The 19,800-nt window shown below is 42.4% G+C and overlaps 1 protein-coding gene and 1 long non-coding RNA gene across 8 annotated transcripts in view; one reads left to right on the top strand and one right to left on the bottom strand.

The window, feature by feature from the left end:
• The window catches only part of TDP1 (tyrosyl-DNA phosphodiesterase 1), a 92,059-nt gene that overhangs the window by 52,618 nt on the left and 19,641 nt on the right, over positions 1 to 19,800 (bottom strand). For all 7 annotated transcript variants that reach the window (XM_042944047.1, XM_042944049.1, XM_042944050.1 and 4 more), the window contains 7 exons: positions 18,714 to 18,806; positions 14,982 to 15,149; positions 14,451 to 14,529; positions 12,444 to 12,629; positions 11,805 to 11,853; positions 9,415 to 9,481; positions 7,647 to 7,754 (listed from right to left, as the gene is read on the bottom strand). In XM_042944047.1, the coding sequence (XP_042799981.1) occupies positions 7,647 to 7,754; positions 9,415 to 9,481; positions 11,805 to 11,853; positions 12,444 to 12,629; positions 14,451 to 14,529; positions 14,982 to 15,149; positions 18,714 to 18,806 (750 nt within the window). The remainder of the gene's footprint in view (positions 1 to 7,646; positions 7,755 to 9,414; positions 9,482 to 11,804; positions 11,854 to 12,443; positions 12,630 to 14,450; positions 14,530 to 14,981; positions 15,150 to 18,713; positions 18,807 to 19,800) is intronic.
• LOC122223042 lies at positions 9,419 to 18,778 on the top strand. Its single transcript, XR_006204015.1, has 4 exons — positions 9,419 to 9,499; positions 13,506 to 13,654; positions 14,272 to 14,408; positions 18,655 to 18,778. It is a non-coding gene; the product is annotated as an uncharacterized LOC122223042 (long non-coding RNA).

The following is a 19,800-nucleotide window of genomic DNA, read 5'->3' as shown; positions in this document are numbered from 1 at the left end:
ATTCCAAACCCATGTTTTTCCCACCATCCTGATTGCCTTTCTTCAAAGGAGATTGTGGGATATTTTCTATATAGATAGTACCGACACACACAATACAGTCCACATCTGCCTGCCGTTCCCCAGGAACACTCACCTCTGCCATTTAAGCAACCATAATCTCTCCATGCTTCCCAGCTGGCCCATTCACCTCTATTCTTATTTCTAATAATCCACTCTCCTTTCAGCAGCTTGGGTTACATTTATAAGACACACAGCAGATCTACTCTTAAAGTGTTTCCACGGCACTTTGGATAAGATTCTCACTCTGGCCTTCAAGGCCTTCTCAGATCTGGCATGGCCTGCGCATAGCCACGCTGGACCACTCCAACATCCCACATACTCTATAATTGAGGGCCCACTCTCACCTTTTATCAATCAACTCAGCACAAACATCACTTCCTGCAGGAGACCTTCTTTGACCCCTCCAGACAGGCTCCAACATCACCCCATTTTGTTTCTAATCCTCGTGTGAGATTTCATGCTAACTCCTGTGTATACAGTCTGCCTCTCTCTCCTACCTCACTCTGGCTAAAACGAAAGCTGTTAGGATAGGTTGGCTGTCTCTTGTTCCACATGGTATATACAAGTGCCTGACACAGGGCAGCAGCATGAAGCCGGTTTCCCTGGGCACATCTTTCATGCTTTCAAGCAGTTAGTGAAAATATAGGGTCTTGAGCTCTATATGGCTTTACTAGTGTCTTTGAGGGCCAACAACTGCGTCCCTTTAATCCTTGATACCCAGAACCCCGATTTCTTGAAGAAATGGAAGTCATGCTATACCACCCTTGTGTCCCCTCTGCCTGGCATACCACTGGCATTCAAGAAATGCATATTGAATATTATGGGCTACTCAAGACGATGACTTGGTCCCAGATCCGCACGAGCCGATTACTTGATCTTCCTCTGTTCCAGTAACCAGTTCACAATACTGGCACACAAACTACGGGGAGGGAGGTTATTTCGAAGGCACTTCGAAGCAGGGGCACTACTGTTACAAGCAGTGCCAGATAGTAGTTGCTGGCTATATATTTTAATCTGGGTCTTTAAGGAAACAATTAGGATTCTTGGAGACAGGAGGGGCAGCATGTGTGAGGCAAATGGCCATCATTAGCAGAGGCATTGCAGTGGAGCGAACATGATGCGGGGACACAGAGACCACCCTGCCTGGAACACAGTGTCTCAAAGGAGAAATAGAGGATGTGCGTACAAGGAGCTGTTTGGAAAAGATGCTTTCATCCTAATGGCTGAGAAGGCAATACACAGTGGTCACACTACACTGTCACTAGTAACTCCTGAGCTTATATTTTACTTCCACTTCTAGTCTTTCGTTATACTTTGTCAGTGTATCACATTTAACTTCTAACTGTAGAGACGAACTTTCTTTGGTCTGTGGGTCATGTCACGGAGTATGTCCCTTCATCCGTACAGCTGTTGTGCAAATAAGAGATCTGAGGCTCAATGAGGTTAAGAAACTTGTTCCAGGAAAAAGACCTGTTCAATAGTAGGCATGATCACACAGTACTATTTGACAACATTAAAGCTCATGGTCACTCTTCTCTACAAGAGGAGACAAGACAATGATGTAGGAGCTACAAGCTCCAATGGCAGTACCTACATAAATGCTCTAAGGCTCTGGAGAAGGCAGCAGGAGGCTGGCAGAGCCCCCCCAAGAGAAGGACATCAGGCCTGAGCACATTTTTTAGTGTTTGTTTATATTTGGGGGGGGGGGGTGGGTCAGGGTGTGAGCAGGGGAGGAGCAGAACGAGAGGGAGACTCGGAATCTGAAGCAGGCTCTAGGCTTTGAGCTATCAGCACAGAGCCCAATGCGGGGCTCGAACCACGAACCGTGAGATCATGACCTTTGAGCCAAAGTCAGCCGCCTGACACCACCCAGGTGCCCCGTGAGCACATTTTTTAATATTTAAGACAGAGAAAGCAGAGGAGGGGCAGAGAGGAGAGAGAATCCCAAGCAGGCTCCACAACTGTCAGCACAGAACCCGACGTGGGCTTGAACTCATGTCCCTGAAATCATGACCAGAGCCGAAATCAAGAGTCTGACACTTAACCCACTAAGCCACCAAGGCTCGCCCCACTGAGCATAATTCTTAGGAGAGGGGTAGCAACCAGAAAAGCAGAGAAAAAGAACAAAGGCAGTGCGAGGGAGCTGATGGAAGGTTGATTACAGGGGCACAGGCAGCCAGGTTGGTTGCTTCTGACAGTTGAGGTTGGGGAGGGCAGGACAAGGTGAAAATGGTATGGTTAGGGTCTGAGTGCCAAGGACGAAAATTCATCTTTCTGAAAGATGCTGGGTCACTGACAACCAGGAAAGGAAAGGTGGCCTGGGAAGCAGACCATTTGCGTGATGGGACGGCAAAGAGGCAATCACCTCACAAGTCCAGGTGCTGAGTATCTGAGTTGGTAGTTTCAGGGATCAGAACAATAAAGTGAGACCATTTTTAGGATGAACGGGCTTTGACAGTCCTATACAAAGCATCCACATGCCCACCTCAAGCACAGAATCGATCTCTTCCTATTTTAACTATTTCTGTGTCTGTCATCTGAGAAAAGCATCTTAAAGGACTGCTTCAATCTTACTGTTTTTGTCCTGAGGGCTCAGCATCCACAGGAGGAAGGACCTCAGTGAATGCTGCAGAACGTGCAAAGGCAGAAACAGCAAGAGGATGGCTGGGCTGTAAACTGGAGGATAAAGGAATGGGCAGGTGCCACCAGGGCCAGGAGGGAAAGACATATTCTTCTTGAAAAGAAGAGCTCAGTTTGGGATGTTCTGACTTGGGGATAAGGTGGCAAACCAAGAAACAAAAATTGAAGCGAGTTCCTGATACAGGTCACTTGTATTGTGGATCTACACCCTTGTTATTGTAGAAGGGCTGAGAGCGGGCTCCAAGTATTTTATTTTCAGGTGTCTCTCAGACATCCTTTAATACTGGAATGCCAGGTGGTATTTTCTTTCTTTCTTTCTTTCTTTCTTTCTTTCTTTCTTTCTTTCTTTCTTTCTTTCTTTGATGTTTTTTATTTATTTTTGAAAGAGCGAGCAAGCAAGCAGGGGAGGGGCAGAGAGAGAGGGAGACACAGGATCCGAAGCAGGCTCCAGGCTCTGAGCTGTCAGCAGAGCCTGATGTGGGGCTTGAACCCACGAATTGCGAGATCATGACCTGAGCTGAAGTCGGACATTTAACTGACTGAGCCACCCAAGTGACCCCCTCCCTTTCTTCTTTTTTTAAATACCACAGTGTGTGATGCAGTCTTTGACTTAACTGGTCTTCACAGAAAACAGGTACACTTCCACTGTTAATGAGGAGAGGCATCTGAAGGTTGGGGTGAGGAGTGCCAGCTGAGGAGTCCCAATTTCTTGGGTTCAAATCTTGCTGCCACAAGGTAACTACTGTGTGACCATGGATGGGCAGCCTACCTAACCGCTCTTTTTCCATACCCTCATGGAGCAGTTGTGAAAATTAAATGAATATAAAAAGTGCTTAGAACAGTGTCTAGTATATGAAAATCAAATAGTTGTTGTAATTATTCCTTATGCATTTTGGTAAGTAGACAGTTTTTAGCCTAGCTATTCTGGAACAAAAGTATAAGCCACAAATCCATGACAAATTTCAAATTCTTAAGAAATTAACTTCTAAGTTAGAGTTTAGTAATATCCACTCAACACGAAAGCACACATTCACATAATACAAAACACCAACTAATATTCAATAAATTTACAGTTGATGCTTTTTGGACTTATGGCTAAGAACATACGGTGCCATAGCTTGAGAAAATCCATTCTGGAGGTATGGGAGTATCTTCTTTCGCCTAACTGCAGACTCCCTCAGATTTGCCCTGAAAAGCCCATGCACTTTTCCAGCTCCGTGGCCTTCGCACCCCTTCCTCTGCTCAGATTTCCCTTCCAATCCATCTGGTTTTTTGAGGCGGACTTCCAGGCCTACTTGAAATATCACTGCCTTACCTTCAGCTGGTCTCTGACCCACCCTGACCCCACTCCAACTGGATAATACATTTTTTAAAACATTTTTGAGAGGAGAGAGAGCACGTGTGTGTGCATGTGCACACACGGCAGGGGCGGGGCAGAGAAAGAGGGAAACAGAATCTGAAGAAGGCTCCAAGATCTGAGCTGTCAGCACAGGGCCCGATGTGGGGCTCGAACTCATGAACCGTGAGATCATGACCTGAACCAAAGTCAGACGCTTAACCGACTGAGCCACCTAGGCATCCCCCCTCCCCACAATAATACACTTCTAAGGGTGCTTCCACCAGATCATTACACAGGTAAACAACTAGCATATAATCAGTGTTCTATCTCTTTCTGCAGCCCCCGCATGGCATGGGTCATGTCTTGTTCTACTCCTGGAGCTGAATGAACACCATCATTAAACTCAACTACAAAAACTTTGCCTTCAGAAAAGGGTTCCTCAGTGTTACTCTCAACCCCCCTTCATACCCTTAACACAGGATCAATAAATACCCAACTTTAGTGAAGCACAACCATCTTTTAACTCCACCCTGAGGAAAACAAAATCCCCAAATAGACGGTAAATTCAATTTTCCAATGAAGTAGACACTCGAGACTCCAATAGCTACACCAGGACGCAGGCCTGCCCTCCGGGTTTTGTATTTTCAAGCTCCCACGATCAATCACAGGTCAATTCCTTAAAAGTAAATCCGTGTGTTTATCTCACTTGCTAGTTCTGTTTCTTTGGAGAACTGTGACTAACACACAGAAATGTACGAGGGAACTGTCCCTGCTTTCTCTGGACTCAACCTTCCCATTTTCACGTGAAGGCCAGCACTTCAAACATCATCTCTTCTTTATCCATGGATCCCCAGCACCAGGATTTCCAACTCTAACTTCAAAGACCCACATTGAGGACTCTTACACAAAGGAGTCCTATCCATTTACATCTTGGAGGCAACGTTTGACCAATGGAGGAAGGAACAAAAACACTTCTGGTCACTGTGTGCTTTTCGGAGGGTTCTCCAGGCAACAGGTTTCCCAGCAGGATAACATGATGCTGCCAGCTAGATAAGACTAATTTTACCAAATAATGTTTGTGTTTCTTTATGTATCTTTTCCTACATGGAGGAAAATCAGGTAAGATTTTAACCAAAGTTCAAAGTATAGCCTTCAAATTCAATTCGACATTCAAAGTGGTATGACTTCAGAAAGAACCTTGACTAGTACAAATAAGTATTCTAATGGACGGGATCACTAATCAGAGAATTGTCAGACCACACTGAGAAAACTGTTCCGTCATTTAAGGTATTCTGCACAAAACAAAATAACAAGAGCTGTATAATAAAGTAGCCCTTGGGATGAACGATGGCTCACTAGTCAGGAATATTTCCAGTGGTAGCCATGTTAGAATTGGAAGCAGGTTGAGATTTCATCTGGTCTCCCCAACTCATCACCAGGAAGTGACAGTCACACTCAGCATCAGGATAGGAAAAGCCAGGCTTTTCATGTTACAACTTAATAACATGGTTTACTTTTTACTACTTGAAACTTAATAACTTAGCTTAAAAGATAATTACCGAACAGGTGAGCTGACATTAAAATGTGAGCTCTCTCAATATCTAATTTCTCTGAATCATGTTCAAGGGTCCATAATATATCTAAATTTATTTCCTTATTGGTTAGCTTTGTAGAAGGCTAGGTAGCATATTGATAACTTCTCTTAACTGAGGAATATTTGAACAGTTTACCTTTAAGGGTGTTATGTAAAATACAAGTGTGGGAGGGATTAATAAAAATCTCATACTCACTTACCCAGAGGACACATACATTTCAGATCTCTGTTCTCCCTGGCACTATCCATCTCAGGCACTGACCTCTCTACCCAGGAAGAGCACAACCAAGAAAACTACTTCTTTTAAAAAAAGTTTTTCAGTTTATTTATTTTGAGAGAGAGAGTGCACACAAGGAAGGGAGGGGCAGAGAGGAGAGACAGAATCTCAAGCAGACTCCGCACTGTTAGCACAGAGCCCAATGCGGGGCTCGAACTCAGGGACTGTGAGATCATGACCCGAGATGAGATCAAGAGTCAGATGCTTAACTGAGTCATCCAGGCGCCCCATCAAGAAGCCTACTTCTTCACAAGCTACAGTTTCTCTTTAGGGGAACCTAGGTGGCTCAGTTGGTTAAGTGTCTGACTTCGGCTCAGGTCATGATCTCCGGGTTTGTGAGTTCGAGCCCCACAGTTCGGCTCTGTGCTGACAGCCTAGAGCCTACAGCCTGCTTTGGATTCTGTGTCTCCCTCTCTGTCCCTCCCCCACTCACACTCTGCCTCTCTCTCAAAAAAAAAAACAAACGTTAAAAAAATTAAAGAAAAAAAAGTTTCTCTTTAAAGACCCACAGCAAAGAAATGCATACTAATTCCCCTTGGCCATCCTTCAGTCTCGATGGTGAAGCTTGGACAAGCATAACCACAGCTGTCGTGTCCTGGGGCCTATTAGGTCATATGCACTGAGCCTCTAGCATATCTCATTTCACTTAACCGCCCCGACAGGCACCCATTACTTTGCCCATTTTATATAATAGGAAATGGACACAGATTAAATAAATTTCCCAAATTCACAGAGCTAATAAATGATAGAAAAGCATCTTAAATTTTTAGGAGCCATATTTTTATTACACTACGGTGCCTCACAAACTGTCCAGAAGCCCACTCTTGCATCTAATGTATACCTCTAAACACAGTTCAGGTCACTGTTCCTGATCCTGAGCCAGGAAGGCCACTAATTTCCAGAAAGTAGGAAGGGAACTTGGTTTTGCTTCTAACTGGCTCTTTTGTTTCAAAGTTTCTTCTTGAGTATTCTTAAACTTTTGTTTCAAAGTCTGTTCGTTAAAGACATTATTTTACTCAGTCATACCTTAATTATTCGCATTGACATCATCGGGTCACTGAATCATTAAGAGATGCCTAATGGCCTTTGGTCAGACTAGGAGTCAGGAACTAAAGTTCTAGTCCAGTTCTCTTTTTCTGAGAGCACAACAATCTACCTTGCTATAAAAATGAACATAAAAAAAGCTTAATAACGAGTTTCTTATAGAGGGTAATGAAAATTGTGAAATTAGATTATGGTGATGATTGCACAATTCTAGGAATATACTAACTCAGAATTTAAATAAGTGAATCTTAAAGAAAATTATAATAAAGACGTTTTAAAAAATTAAAAAAAAAAAACCGCATTGGAAGAGACTGGATTGGTCAAGTGTCAATTTTCTGAGAGAAAGTAACTAAGGAATACTAGTTTTACCGCATCATTTTTGTTCTGGATTTACCTCAATTGTTAACTTGCCTAATTCCTACTATTGAAGTATTAAAAAACAGGAGTAAACACAAATTTTGTGCAAACCTTAAAAACTTCAAGACTCCTAAAAGCAGGCAATGATTACAGGCTTTGTGAAGGGGAAGTCACAGGCCTCTTAATAAGGCTCAGAAGACATACACACACTTTGAAAACTAACCATTTACAACACCACCTTTTGGAAATCTAATGGAAACCTATTCGGTATTCACAGCAGGAGTTACAAACACATTTTAAAAATTCTTCCCATCAAGAATATAAAGCCTACTTACCTTGTGACAAGGAACCAGGCAATTTGACTGAAGTCTGGAGATAGTCTCATATAAGTTTTAATATGTGGCATAGCATTGCTGCGGCCAGATGTCTCAGCCGACCATTTGCTAGTGACAGGAAAAATATATCACTAATAAGAAAATATAAACCCATCATAATCCTATTAGGACACTTCATGAAAAGCAAAATCCCGTAATCTAAAAAGTGACTACACAGTTCTGTGCTAGAACCTGTGGTGTTTTATTAAACTGTTTAGAGAACAGAAAAAAGCACTGTGACCTCTTGGTATACAGCCTTCCGATCTCTTTTCTGCCATTAAGACTCATATATTCACATACGTATTTACTTCAGTTGTGACTTCAACTGCCCATCTGCATGTCTTGTCTGTTAGGTGGGCTGTGAGCTCCTCCAAAGCAGGAATCATGCTCCCACAGCGTATTACTAAGTACAGGCTCAGTACAAGTTTTTTGAAATAAAGTACAAAATGGGAAAAAAGCCAACAAGATGAATATTAGAGCAATGTTGAAAAGCCGGAGGATAATTCAGAAACACTGGAGTCCAAGGATGACGACCATGTAACTGAGTTTGGTTTCTAGGTGTGCAATACTGCAGGACTGAGGTTCTGTGGGGGAAAAAGGACCTATGTCATGAGGTGACCATCTCTGCTTACAAATTTAAAGAGCATGGTTCCTCATGAGAAGAGACTGAGGTCAGAATTGGGATCAGGTAGACTGTTTTCTGGATCATTAAATTCACCTGAATGAATAGTCAAAAGAGCTCAACATAAGGGAATGTCCTCTGTAGGGAATAACTTCCCAAGAGACCCACAAGGGGACACCAAGTTACACTATGAGCTACCGAGATGCAATCTGCCTTTGTTTCCAACTGTGTGGTGTGGTGTAATTAACACCCGTTGAAGCAAGCAAGAAACTGGGCCAAGAACACGCAGAACAAGTGTCTTGGATGGGCCAAGAACACGCAGAGCAAGTGCAACCCTGGAACAAGAGAGGGACGAAAGACCTTCCCTTCACCTGGCCATTCAACCACTGAGCAAACCAAGTACTATCCTACATCCTGGAGAAAGCAGTGTGGGTTTCACCCTACGCAAGCTGCAGTCACAGTACGTGCACGTGCCAACAGAAGAATTACATTCTGGAAATACGAGCAACAATGCTGCCGAATCACTAGGTTCTACACCCGTAACTCATGTACCATTGACAGTTATACTCAAATAACTTTTTTTAAAAAGCTGCTTACGGGGCACCTGGGTGGCTCAGTCAGTTAAGCGTCCGACTTTGGCTCAGGTCATGATCCTGTAATTTGTGAGTTCAAGCTCCACACCGGGCTCTGTGCTTGACAGCTCGAAGCCTGGAGCCTGCTTTAGATTCTGTGTCTCTCTCCCTATCTGTCCCTCCCCTGCTCACACTCACTCTCTCACTCTCAAAAATAAATAAACATTAGAAAAAAAAAAATGCTGCTTACATAAATTCTAAACTACCCAACATTATCTTTTTTTTTTTTTTTTTTTTTGAGTTCCAGTATTTAAATAGAAACTTCACAGGGATAAATTTTACTCTTTGGTATTAAAAACCTATTCCAAATAGTGTTCAAAATCTTGTTTAAATTATTTCTATCACTAACATATGTAGATGAAAAAAACAAACATAGCTACATTATGTAAGGTTCTTTTTTAAAACATGAGACTGACAATAAATAACGTTCTTATTCCGAAAGAAACAATAGCAACATTCTAAACCAATTACTTACTGAAAATAGGAGTGGAGCCAATTCTGCTTTTCAGCTGTCTGGATGCTATAGGGAAGAGAGCCACCAGCTTTTAAAAGAAAACAAAGTAAGTATTACAGAAAACAACTTGAGGATCTTTCATTAGGAATCTATAGTAAATACTGGAAAAAAAAAAAAAAACCCAAAACAAAAAACAAACCACTTCCTATTTCATCTCATGGAACAGTACTTGGAAAAAAAAAGGTCTATACTTGTCTTATTTTATTATTATTAAAAAAAAAAAACAAACCTTTTTTTAACTTTTTTTTTTTTTTTAATATTTATTGACAGAGCATGAGTATGCTGGGGGGTTGGGGGGAGTGGGCAGGGAGAAAGGGAGACACAGAATCCAAAGCGGACTCCAGGCTCTGAGCTGTCAACACAGAGCCTGACACGGGACTCGAACCCACAAACCGCGAGATCATGACCTGAGCCTAAGGCGGATGCTTAACCGACTGAGCCACCCAGGAACCCCAAAAAGGTCTATACTTGTATTAGGTGTGCTCCCTCAGTGGGGTTTCCTTTCTTAGGGATACATATAAATGTTTATGCCCTGAAAAGAGAAAGGTATTATTTAATCACTCAGGGGTGGTAATTTAACATCTCTAACAGCACAGATTTGAAGTGTTACAAAAACTATATAAAAAATCCTGGCCTATCCTGCAGTCCTCACGAAGGTGAGAAATCCTTGCCCCCACTCTGGTCTGGAGCATCTCCGTTTTGGCCCAAGAACAGGTCAGCTGGGGAGGTAGATTAGGACAAGACGCGGTCCTCCTGCTTCCTTCACCTTTTACCCTCTGCCCTTTCTAAGCAGAGTTTGTATTAACATTCTCACAAATGTAATGGAATCATCAATAAAATTAACATGTTGAGTGAACAGTGAAGTTTTTAAAAAGGAATTCTAAAAGCCCTATTCTTGCATAGGAAATAAAGATACAGTTCCAGCGGCACCTGGGTGGCCCATCGGTTAAGTTCCCAACTCTTGGTTTCAGCTCAGGTCATGATCTCACGGTTCGTGAGTTTGAGCCCTGCATGTTGGGCTCCATGCTGACAGCATGGAGCCTGTTTGGGATGGTCTGTCTGTCTGTCTGTCTGTCTCTCTCTCTCTCTGCCCCTCCCCTGATTGTACACACTCTCTCAAAATAAACTTAAAAAAAAAAAAAGATACAGTTCCAAGTGGAAACACAATTAGTAGACTATTTTTGTTCATGTTTTAAAGGCAGAAAGTACCATTGTAGATCCACCAGTGACTCTGCAAACACATATTAGAACTTCCCCGTAAGTAATCTATCTCCAAAGAAAGCTTTAAATTTCTCTTGACTCATCAAATAAGGGATGTCGATTCCTCTACTGCACAAAACTAAAAACCTATTCAGGACCAGTTATGAAATAGCTTTATTGAAAATACCATGTTTTCCCCCATTAAGAAGTACATTTTGAATGGATCCAACGTATTAGAAGCTGACAAAGGACAAGACAAACCGACACATCATCATGTGCTTGAGTCCTGTTATAATAACTTTGGTTTGGCCATTACACAAAGCTGATACACTCCAAACCTTACCAAGCCTTTTCTGGCAGAGTTGTATCTAGTATTACAAGCAATAAATGGACTAAATTAGTCTAATTCTGAGCATTCTGTTTCCAGCCACAAGCAAATGCCAATCCGGTTTCCTTTTTCCAGAGGCAAACACTGCTTGGGTTTTTGGTTATCACCTCCTGAATGTGCTATCTGAAGGGCTTTGGATTCCACATAAAAGCTCGCCGTCCAGCACTATGCAAGAGAAGTCGCGAACAAGGTTGAAAGTTGCCTACAAAATCATCCAGACACTTACAGATGAAGTGCTTTAGAAAGTACAGATATCAACTATGTGACAACAAAGGTGCATCCCAAGATTAAGCAGAAGTTTTGGACCTTAAACATATCTGTATCTGGGATTCAAAACTGGAAGAACCACACAGAGCCACAGACACAAGCAGGGAAGATATGGAGAGATCAGAGAAAGGCATGTTAGAATTTCTCTGGAAAGGCAGGATGCAGCAGGGAAAGGTGGTTTTATTTGTTAGGACAAGCCCCCCACTGCTGGCAGAAGTGACCACCTTATTGTAGCAACGAGAACAGAAAGTACTCCAAGAGTTACTATTAACCTACCCAAATGGCCCAACTGCATGGTACCATCGTTGGAACATGGCAGCGCTCAGTAGTACACATTTCTATGATCCTTAGTCAGTTCGGGGAAAATAGTCTCTAAATTTCTTATCAGTGCTTTTCTCCAGAAGAATGGCATTTTTATTACCTGTGTTAAAAAGTTTACCAGGGCATGTATGAAATAAACACAAAAATTTCAACTCAGACGGTTTCCATTAATTACCGGGATAGCCTTCTAAGCTGGTCCGCACATTTTCCACAGAAGGGTAGATCTAAAAACAAAGGAAAGACAGAACAAACTCATAATGTACATCAAAGAAACTTTCTTAAAAGGAATGTTTCTAAGAAAATGAAAGTCTCCATTAGAAATATTTCTTTTACAAAATTTGAAAAAGTTACTTTAAATTTTTAAAAAGTTTCATCTTATGAAAAAATTGAACTTCTAGTCAACTACAGGAAGTATATATATTTGACGGAAAAAAACCACTTCGGTTTGAGTACTCTTCCCTCAAAAATACCAAGTTCACGCAGCGTTCAGTGCAAAATTGTGTATTCAAAAGTCTCTAATACTCATCATTCTGTTGGCAATGCTTTAGCAACTATGTTTTCTTTTGCTTGAAAACCTGAAGGAATGAAAAATCACAGGTTCATCTGTGGCTGAAGCAGCACACTCCCAGCACTAGATGACGCCAGGGCCACCTGATCACCAGTGCTGGTGCTAACGTGCTGCCATTTCCACCCCAGACTCATGGAAGAAAACCTGCATGAGGAGGACGGATTCTCGTTCTTCTCCTGGACTAGCAAACACACACACACACACACACACACACACACCTCTACCTGGAGCGGGAAAAGCACTCACCAGATGGAGGGGAGCAGCACTTTTCCCTGGGGTCCTGCTCTCCTTCCCCTGGGTCACCAAGCTTTCTTTAAACTCCGAACACAACCATTTTGATTCGTCAGCTCCCATAGAGCCAATGCTTGAAAACTGACCTACTATTGGCCAAGACTCTCCTTTAGGTATGGATGAGGCATGCTCTTTCAGAAGCTGTCAACAGAAAAGGTTTAACAACTCAGAACACAGCTTTCTGTCCTTGGAATGCAATCAATAGAAAAATGCTGAAAATATTAGAGATCAATTTCATCCTCACACTTTTTCTTCTTTGGAAAATACTCTTTCAGTACTAAAAATATTTTAATGGAGTAGGTGGATAGAAGCATTCTTCCAAAACTCCATGATTTTATTAAAGTAAAACCATTTTTTTTTTAAAGAAAAATGTAGAAATGTCAGATAAATCACCAGCCTGCCATATGAAATGGGATCTTGCTTTGAAATAACTGTTTAATACTTAAAAAATAAAAGCTATTGGGTATTTTGACTCCTATCAATTGAAAGAGATTTAACACTTGGGCTCCACATGGTGATGCTGTAAAAAAAAAAATATGTTTACATATATACAGACCACCTTAAGCACTGCAGGTGTGTGATCTGCAAAGCTACAGAAACAGTTCAAAAACATTTGGAAATTTTAACTACTTAAACACATACAGAGTTATTACCTAGAGGCTGAAGAAAAATGAAGCCCGTATTCTGATTGCTTAGTTTAATATGTAGTATTTTAACACAGCTGAGACATTAATATTTATAAACACACTTGCCCAAAAGCCTAGGTCTCAATTTCCACCCTAAGGCAACATGGTGTGAGCAACAGGCCCGAACGGTAAGCTCCAGGACCCACTTTCTGTTCCGGTGCTCAGCCCCTCATTGGCTACATAGCCCTGGACGTGTCCCCGTGCGTCCATTTACAGGTCAGTGGAACCGAAGTCTGATCATTCCCGTCTTCCCTGGAAGGCAGCTGTGATGCAACATGAGCTTGTGTGTGAGAAATGGTCTGAAAACTCTAAGATGCTCTTTATCTTCCAGGAAGACTGTGATCCTCGACAATGTGTACAAGAATCTAGCCTGTCGCAACCATCAGTCCACAAACTGGTAACCGCTAACCAGCACAGTGAACGTTCAACGCGGGCCTTGCGTTCTCTATTTCGTCTAACCCTTGCGAAATTCTGTGTGAGGTATTGTTATTATACCCATTTTATAGACGAGAGTCAGGTCACAGGACTTGTTCATAGGTGAGGATTTGAGCCCAGGTATGGGGATCTACCTCAAAGCTATGGACTTAGTAGGCTCTAATGCCTTCTCTAGGCTTCTCTTGGCTTCAAGACCTCACCTGCTTGCAGCTGTGGTCTCAATTCAAAAAAGCAAATTAAAGTGTCATTAACCAAGGCTAATTCTCACATGACAAACAGTTCACGGAAAAAGGTGAAGCTTTTAAGAAAGCCACTTCAGGTTCATTAATGTCAGTACTACATCTCCTAAACAGAGATGAAGAAAACCTTAATGTTTAACTTGCTTGTGGCTTTAATTTGGTGAAGACTTTTCTTTGTTCATTTTCATAGCAGCAGCAAATGCCACTTTTGTCGTTAACTCTTACAGGGACTGGTTAGTAAACAAAATACACGCTAGCACAGCTGTAGCCTTTACTCAATAGTATTTTTCTGTTCTTGGTTGAATTTGTCATGTTAAAAATCCTTTACATGCTGACAACAATCCAAAACTACAATAGCTGAATAAACGAGAGGTCTCTTTATGAAATAAAAACTAACAAAGTCCTTATGCTTTTGCCATTTAGAGCAGTCTACACTTCTAAAAGAGGCGGCAAGACATTAAGGTGCAAGTAATCACCGAGAACTACAATCAACTGATCAAGTTCACTCAGAATTGTGCTATTATGAAGCTGCCATCAAAATGTAATTATAAAGGAAAAATGTAAGTTAAAAGAACAAGTTAAAATAGTAAAAATTCTGTTACCTTCCTAAGCCTAAAATGTCCCCAATTATCTTTTTCACTTCCTTGAAAGCGTCCTGGGGTTGATCCAATAAGATAAACACTAAAAGGATATAAAATGCAAGTTAATAGAGCACAGTGATGGGATTTGTAGACCCCCAAATCACAAAATTCACATAAAACTAATGTAATCACGAAATGTTCTGAGACCACCTATTTTCTTCAGATGCCTCCTCAGAATAGTAACTGATACTCAAATGAGTTTTCAAGAACGTCACATCATGGTGGAACATTCACAAGGTTTAAGGTACCAGGCAAAGAAATAAGTGACTTTCAGATACTCCAGAGGGAGGCTGATGGTGAGCACGATTTACTGGCATCCACTTCAGTGCCTCAGATCTAGGAGACACAGACACGGAGACAATCTGCTCTCATATTATAAAGGACAGCCAAATACCATTCTACCTCTTTCCAAGGCCCTTGCAGTACAGACACCATGTGGCTCTCAAGGTATTCACCTACTTTAAGAACCCCAAATTGCTAAACGATACGTACTTGGTTTCAGAGAGATCATGCTCGTGGATAACATCTATCCACTCCTTGAGAGAAGGAGCATTATAAGCCATTAAGTAGCTGATAAGATCGGCTTTAAAATGTGTTGTCGAGTCTCCAGATCCGTGGGTTCCGTGGACAACTCGTGGGTATAAGGGGCTCAACCATATTCTGGAACAGAAAAAAACAACAGGAATGCAACTGAACACAATGGTATCGCGTGCTGACTGCACATTCACCCTAAGGAAGAGGCAAATCTCATCGGCTGTGTCCACACGGTAAGTAGATGGATCCTGAGGAAACAGGAAGCACAGATCCCCTCACACCCACTCCAGTGGCTTCCATCGTATTCAGAATGCTTCTCAATTTAACACCTCACCATGAACTTAGGAACCCAGAATATTTGGCCTCTGCCCACATCTCACAACCGAATGCTCTATGCTTCCTCTCGCTCCACACCGTTATCTTTGCCCCCAGCCCCACCTCCGCACTGCTAAGGCCTGGTGACAACACAGGTGATAGCTCTTCTAGTTGCTGTAGTAAATCCACACCACCTGTGGTGACCCAGCAAGCTACACCAACGCAGCTCTTCAGCCAAACGGAAAAGTCATCTACACGAAGAAAAACGTGTATACAAATCCGATTTTAGTAAGGAAACTCCTTTTCATGATGTGTATGCCACAGCAGTTGGAGATATTTTCATATCCTGTACTCTCCTGGTGTCTGGAAGGAGTGACACCACATTTAATGATGCTACGTTTACACTGACCTCAGACTTTGAAATTATCTAGTGAGCAAAATATTAAACACATCTTTCATCAATTCTCTTCAAAAGGAAAACAAAGCCCTTCTCCCAAACTTTTATATTACACCCACAAGTGGGAAAAGCGTATCTAAACCCCACCCTTCTGTGAAGTGCTCCAGGACAGATCACAGACAAGTAGGGCTTCAAACCTCTTGCGCTCAGTTTCAACTGCAAAACCACGTCAGCCGTCCTGCCTCACAGGACACGTGTGCTTCACACCGGAGGTTATGACCAACGTCAGGCTTACACAAGTACTGAGGATCTATTTGCTGTCCCTGCTTTTCCCCTCCAGCAGCTATCCCACTGAGCCATATTTAATCCCATTTATTATCCCATTAAGCCCAAAGAGAAACTACCCGATTCCTTTCACCGGCCGCCCTCAAAGGAGACCTGCAGCGAGATGAAGGCCCCCAGGGCAGGAAGCATCCAGAACCGCAAGGACCCTGGCTGCATGTCTTCTGAACTCTGCACATATTTCTGGCAGGGTAGCAGGTCATACCTTCCCTTCCCACCTCAAGAAGACCCCTTGTACAAGGGGTAACACGTGTGACAAGGACTGTAGCCCAGGTTCTGGGGCCAGATCTGGGTCATTTGGGGTCAGGCCAAGGCCTTCCGGGAGCACCTGCCTCTCTGTGTAAAATGAGCCCACTGGGCTGGATGAAGAAGTCTCTCCGTCACAAATAGCAATTCAGAGCCCACAACCTGGTGGGCTCCTGCCAGATTAGAGGTTCACTCTCTGGTGTCTGGGTGGATGAGGAACTTGACAGATGACAACTTACTAACCCAGGATACTGAGATGTGAAGTGTTTTTAGCACTTTACCAAGTAAGATGTGAAATCATTATGGGCCAAATAATTTTAAATGTGAGAAATTAACAGGCAGACCAAGCAGCAGCTGAAAGGGTGGCTGGAACACCTGTACAGCAGAAAAGGATCAGCAGAGTGTTACTAGAACCATCATGAAGGTTACACAAAAGGACTGCTTTTAAATGTCTTACAAAAATTACAACCCACAACACAAAAATGCAAGTTTGAGAGACCAGAATCTAGACTAAACATGAGGTAACATTACCCTACTCAGAGGTGGTGGGCAGAGGGAAGTTGAAAGATTTCATACCCTTGGTACTTTAAGTTTTAAACAATAGAAACTATTACCTGCTCAATTTAAAAAGTTAAATGAAAATAAAACTATTTTTTTAGAGAAAATTTTATTGTCTTTAATGTTTATTTTTAGAGAGGGACTCCTCTATATATCCAATATTTTAGAGACACAGGATCTGAAGCAGGCTCCAGGCTCTGAGCTGTTAGCACAGAGCCCAATGTGGGGCTCGAACCCACAAACTGTGAGATCACAACCTGAGCAGAGTCAGACGCTCAACCTACTGAGCCACCCAGGTGCCCCCAAAAAATTTTAAAGGAAAAAAATCCGAATACCCAAATCCTTACCCTTAATCCATTTCCCCAGAGCAGCCATCCTGGAGAGACCTAAAGAACATGGCTCAAGCTTCTCTCTCCAAAATAAGCTGGAGGCCACAGGTAGGATTATTTGAGCCACACAGGCCAACTTCACAAACTCCATATGACTCATGGGTTCAAAAACCCAACCCAGCAGCTCAGAAGCTCTAGGAGTGGCAAAGGCATAGTTGACCTCAAACCCAGTGGCTGAGGCTTTTACAGACCATGGGGATGCCCTCCACCCTGAACCAGTTGGAATTAAAATATGCTTCTCAAAATGCAATTAAATGGGACACTCAGAAACTAGAACACGTTTACAGGAGAACTATCAGGCACTGGTGATGGGGCTCTAAGCCACTTGCCGTGGCAGGGAAAGAGTGAAGAGAGAGAACTAGGGATGTCGGGCTCAGGGAAAAGCCTGTCTTTCCAACTTGAAGGCAGTAAAAGGAGAGAGGGTACCATTGTTCTACATGGCACTGGGGTTGAAGCAAACCCATAGGATGGAGGCTGGAAGGTCCTGTATTTCAGTTCAACCTACGGTGTGACTTGGGCTCTGCCAGAGCTAAGAGCTCTAGCCCAGCCTGGGCGGTAACGGGGAGGACGAGAAGGCAGAGGAGGAGAGTAAAGGACACGCAGACCCTGGAAGAGGCCAGATGAATCCTGGACTTTCTTCTAACCCCAGAGAAAGCAGAGATGTACAAAATGACGTAAACAAATGGAAATCAAAGCCAGCCACAATCAAGAGTTTACCAAGAGGGAGAATAGTTAGAACTTGATTTGGGCAAGTTACTAAAACAGAAAAAAAACCAAGCCCCTCTTTTAAAAAGAACTCAAAAGACCAGATCTAGCCTGAGTATACCAAGGACAGAGTTGGTAACAAAAACACAAAAACCAAAGAACAACAAAAAAGTCAGTTTTTCCTCTTGGAGATTCACAACTATATGAACCTATTAAAGGCTCTAAAAAGATACCAATTTAGCTTTCTTTTACGGAAAAATAAACTGGGGATGAGGAGAAGTTTTCAGCATATGATTAACCATGAAGTTTCCCTTCAATACCATTTGGGAAATGACAAGCCAGAGTACAAGTGGGGAAAAGGGTTCATGGAGACCAAGGAAGTTACTGATGGGTCTCACCAGAAAAATAATGGGTTCACACCTTCCATTTTATACCGTCTTTCCTGCCTCAGATCCTTTGCACAGGCTTGCTCCCTGTGCTTGGCTGTTGAGTGTGTAATCCCATTTAAAAGTACATTTACATATATATTCGTCATGGATGTGTATGTACTAAACTGTTAACACCCGTTACCTCAAGAGAGTGGAGCTGAAGGGAGGTAGTAAAATACTATTTCTGTGTAGGTCTCTTTTTTATGCCACATGTGTGGGTGTTTTTTTTGTTTTTTTGTTAAACACAATAGCAGAATAAAGTGAATGCCACCCACAGCCACTGCCGTGAAGTAAACAGAAGCCCACAAACCCCTGAGTCTTCTGATGCCAGTCTGCACGGATGAGGTTAGAGGTATGTATGACAACCCGGAGGCCTTCTTCATACAGCAGTAACATCATTTTCCTTTAAAAACAGAAGAGAACAAAGGCATTAATGCTACTTTCAAAACACGTACTATTTTTCAGTGCAGATATCATGGCTAAAGGAATTTTTAAACTCTTCTGTTCCTCAAGCTTCTAATACTTATAATCTTCATTTCTTCTACACATTAAAATCCAAGTCTACTTAAGTGGTGGGTAGAAAACCACCTTCCAAAATGCTCAGAGTATTGACAAGTGAACCTTTGCTATGTCCCACCCACATGGCCAATCCTGAGACTTTGAGCCCTTCCCCTCCAGTCTGGCCCTTTATCTATTCAGCATTATATGCTACTATCTGGGACAATGGGAATCTTCTTGTCCGGTGGTTTTCAAAGTATGGTCACCATCTCCCACTACATCATGGCTAGCGTTTTTTAAGAAATGGTAATCAAGTTAGAAATTCTAAAATACACCGTAGATAATTAAGTAACTCTTGTTTCAGCACGGGAGTATGGACACGTGTAATAGACTGAAATGTACATGGTCTTTTCTAATGTGGGACGGACTTTAAATGCTTCACTGTCCTAGGACTGACATTTTCTCACACTCCACAGACGCCACACTTCTTCACCAATGTGTCTAGCCTGAAATAAGGCTTTCCTGTACTTCATTTACTCAAGTCAGACCCAGGTTTGAGTCCTCCCTTTGCCGTGGGCCTTCCTTCCCCAGGCCTCCAGTCATCAGAGTTCTCTTAATTCCAGCAAGAGAAGGAACAGGAAACAAACCGCTTTCTATTTGAAGCTGGGAGACTTTAGCTCCATTCATCAGTTGGAGATTGTATGATCCTAGGAAGTCATTCAGTGTACCTCAGTTTTTCACTTACAAAGTGAAGGATCAACCCCTTCCTTGCTGTGGTGTTGTTGCGAGAAGAAAACGTAACTAACATGCATTCTTGAAACCAACTCTCCCACAAGTGTATTTCCACGACTCCTTCGTTGCTTTATTACGTCATCTACTACTACTTCAGGAGGCTTCCT

This window comes from Panthera leo, chromosome B3 (assembly GCF_018350215.1).
Source record: "Panthera leo isolate Ple1 chromosome B3, P.leo_Ple1_pat1.1, whole genome shotgun sequence".
Lineage (NCBI taxonomy): Eukaryota > Metazoa > Chordata > Mammalia > Carnivora > Felidae > Panthera > Panthera leo.
Note: the sequence above shows the minus strand (reverse complement) of the source record. Positions and strands in the feature narration are given on the sequence as shown.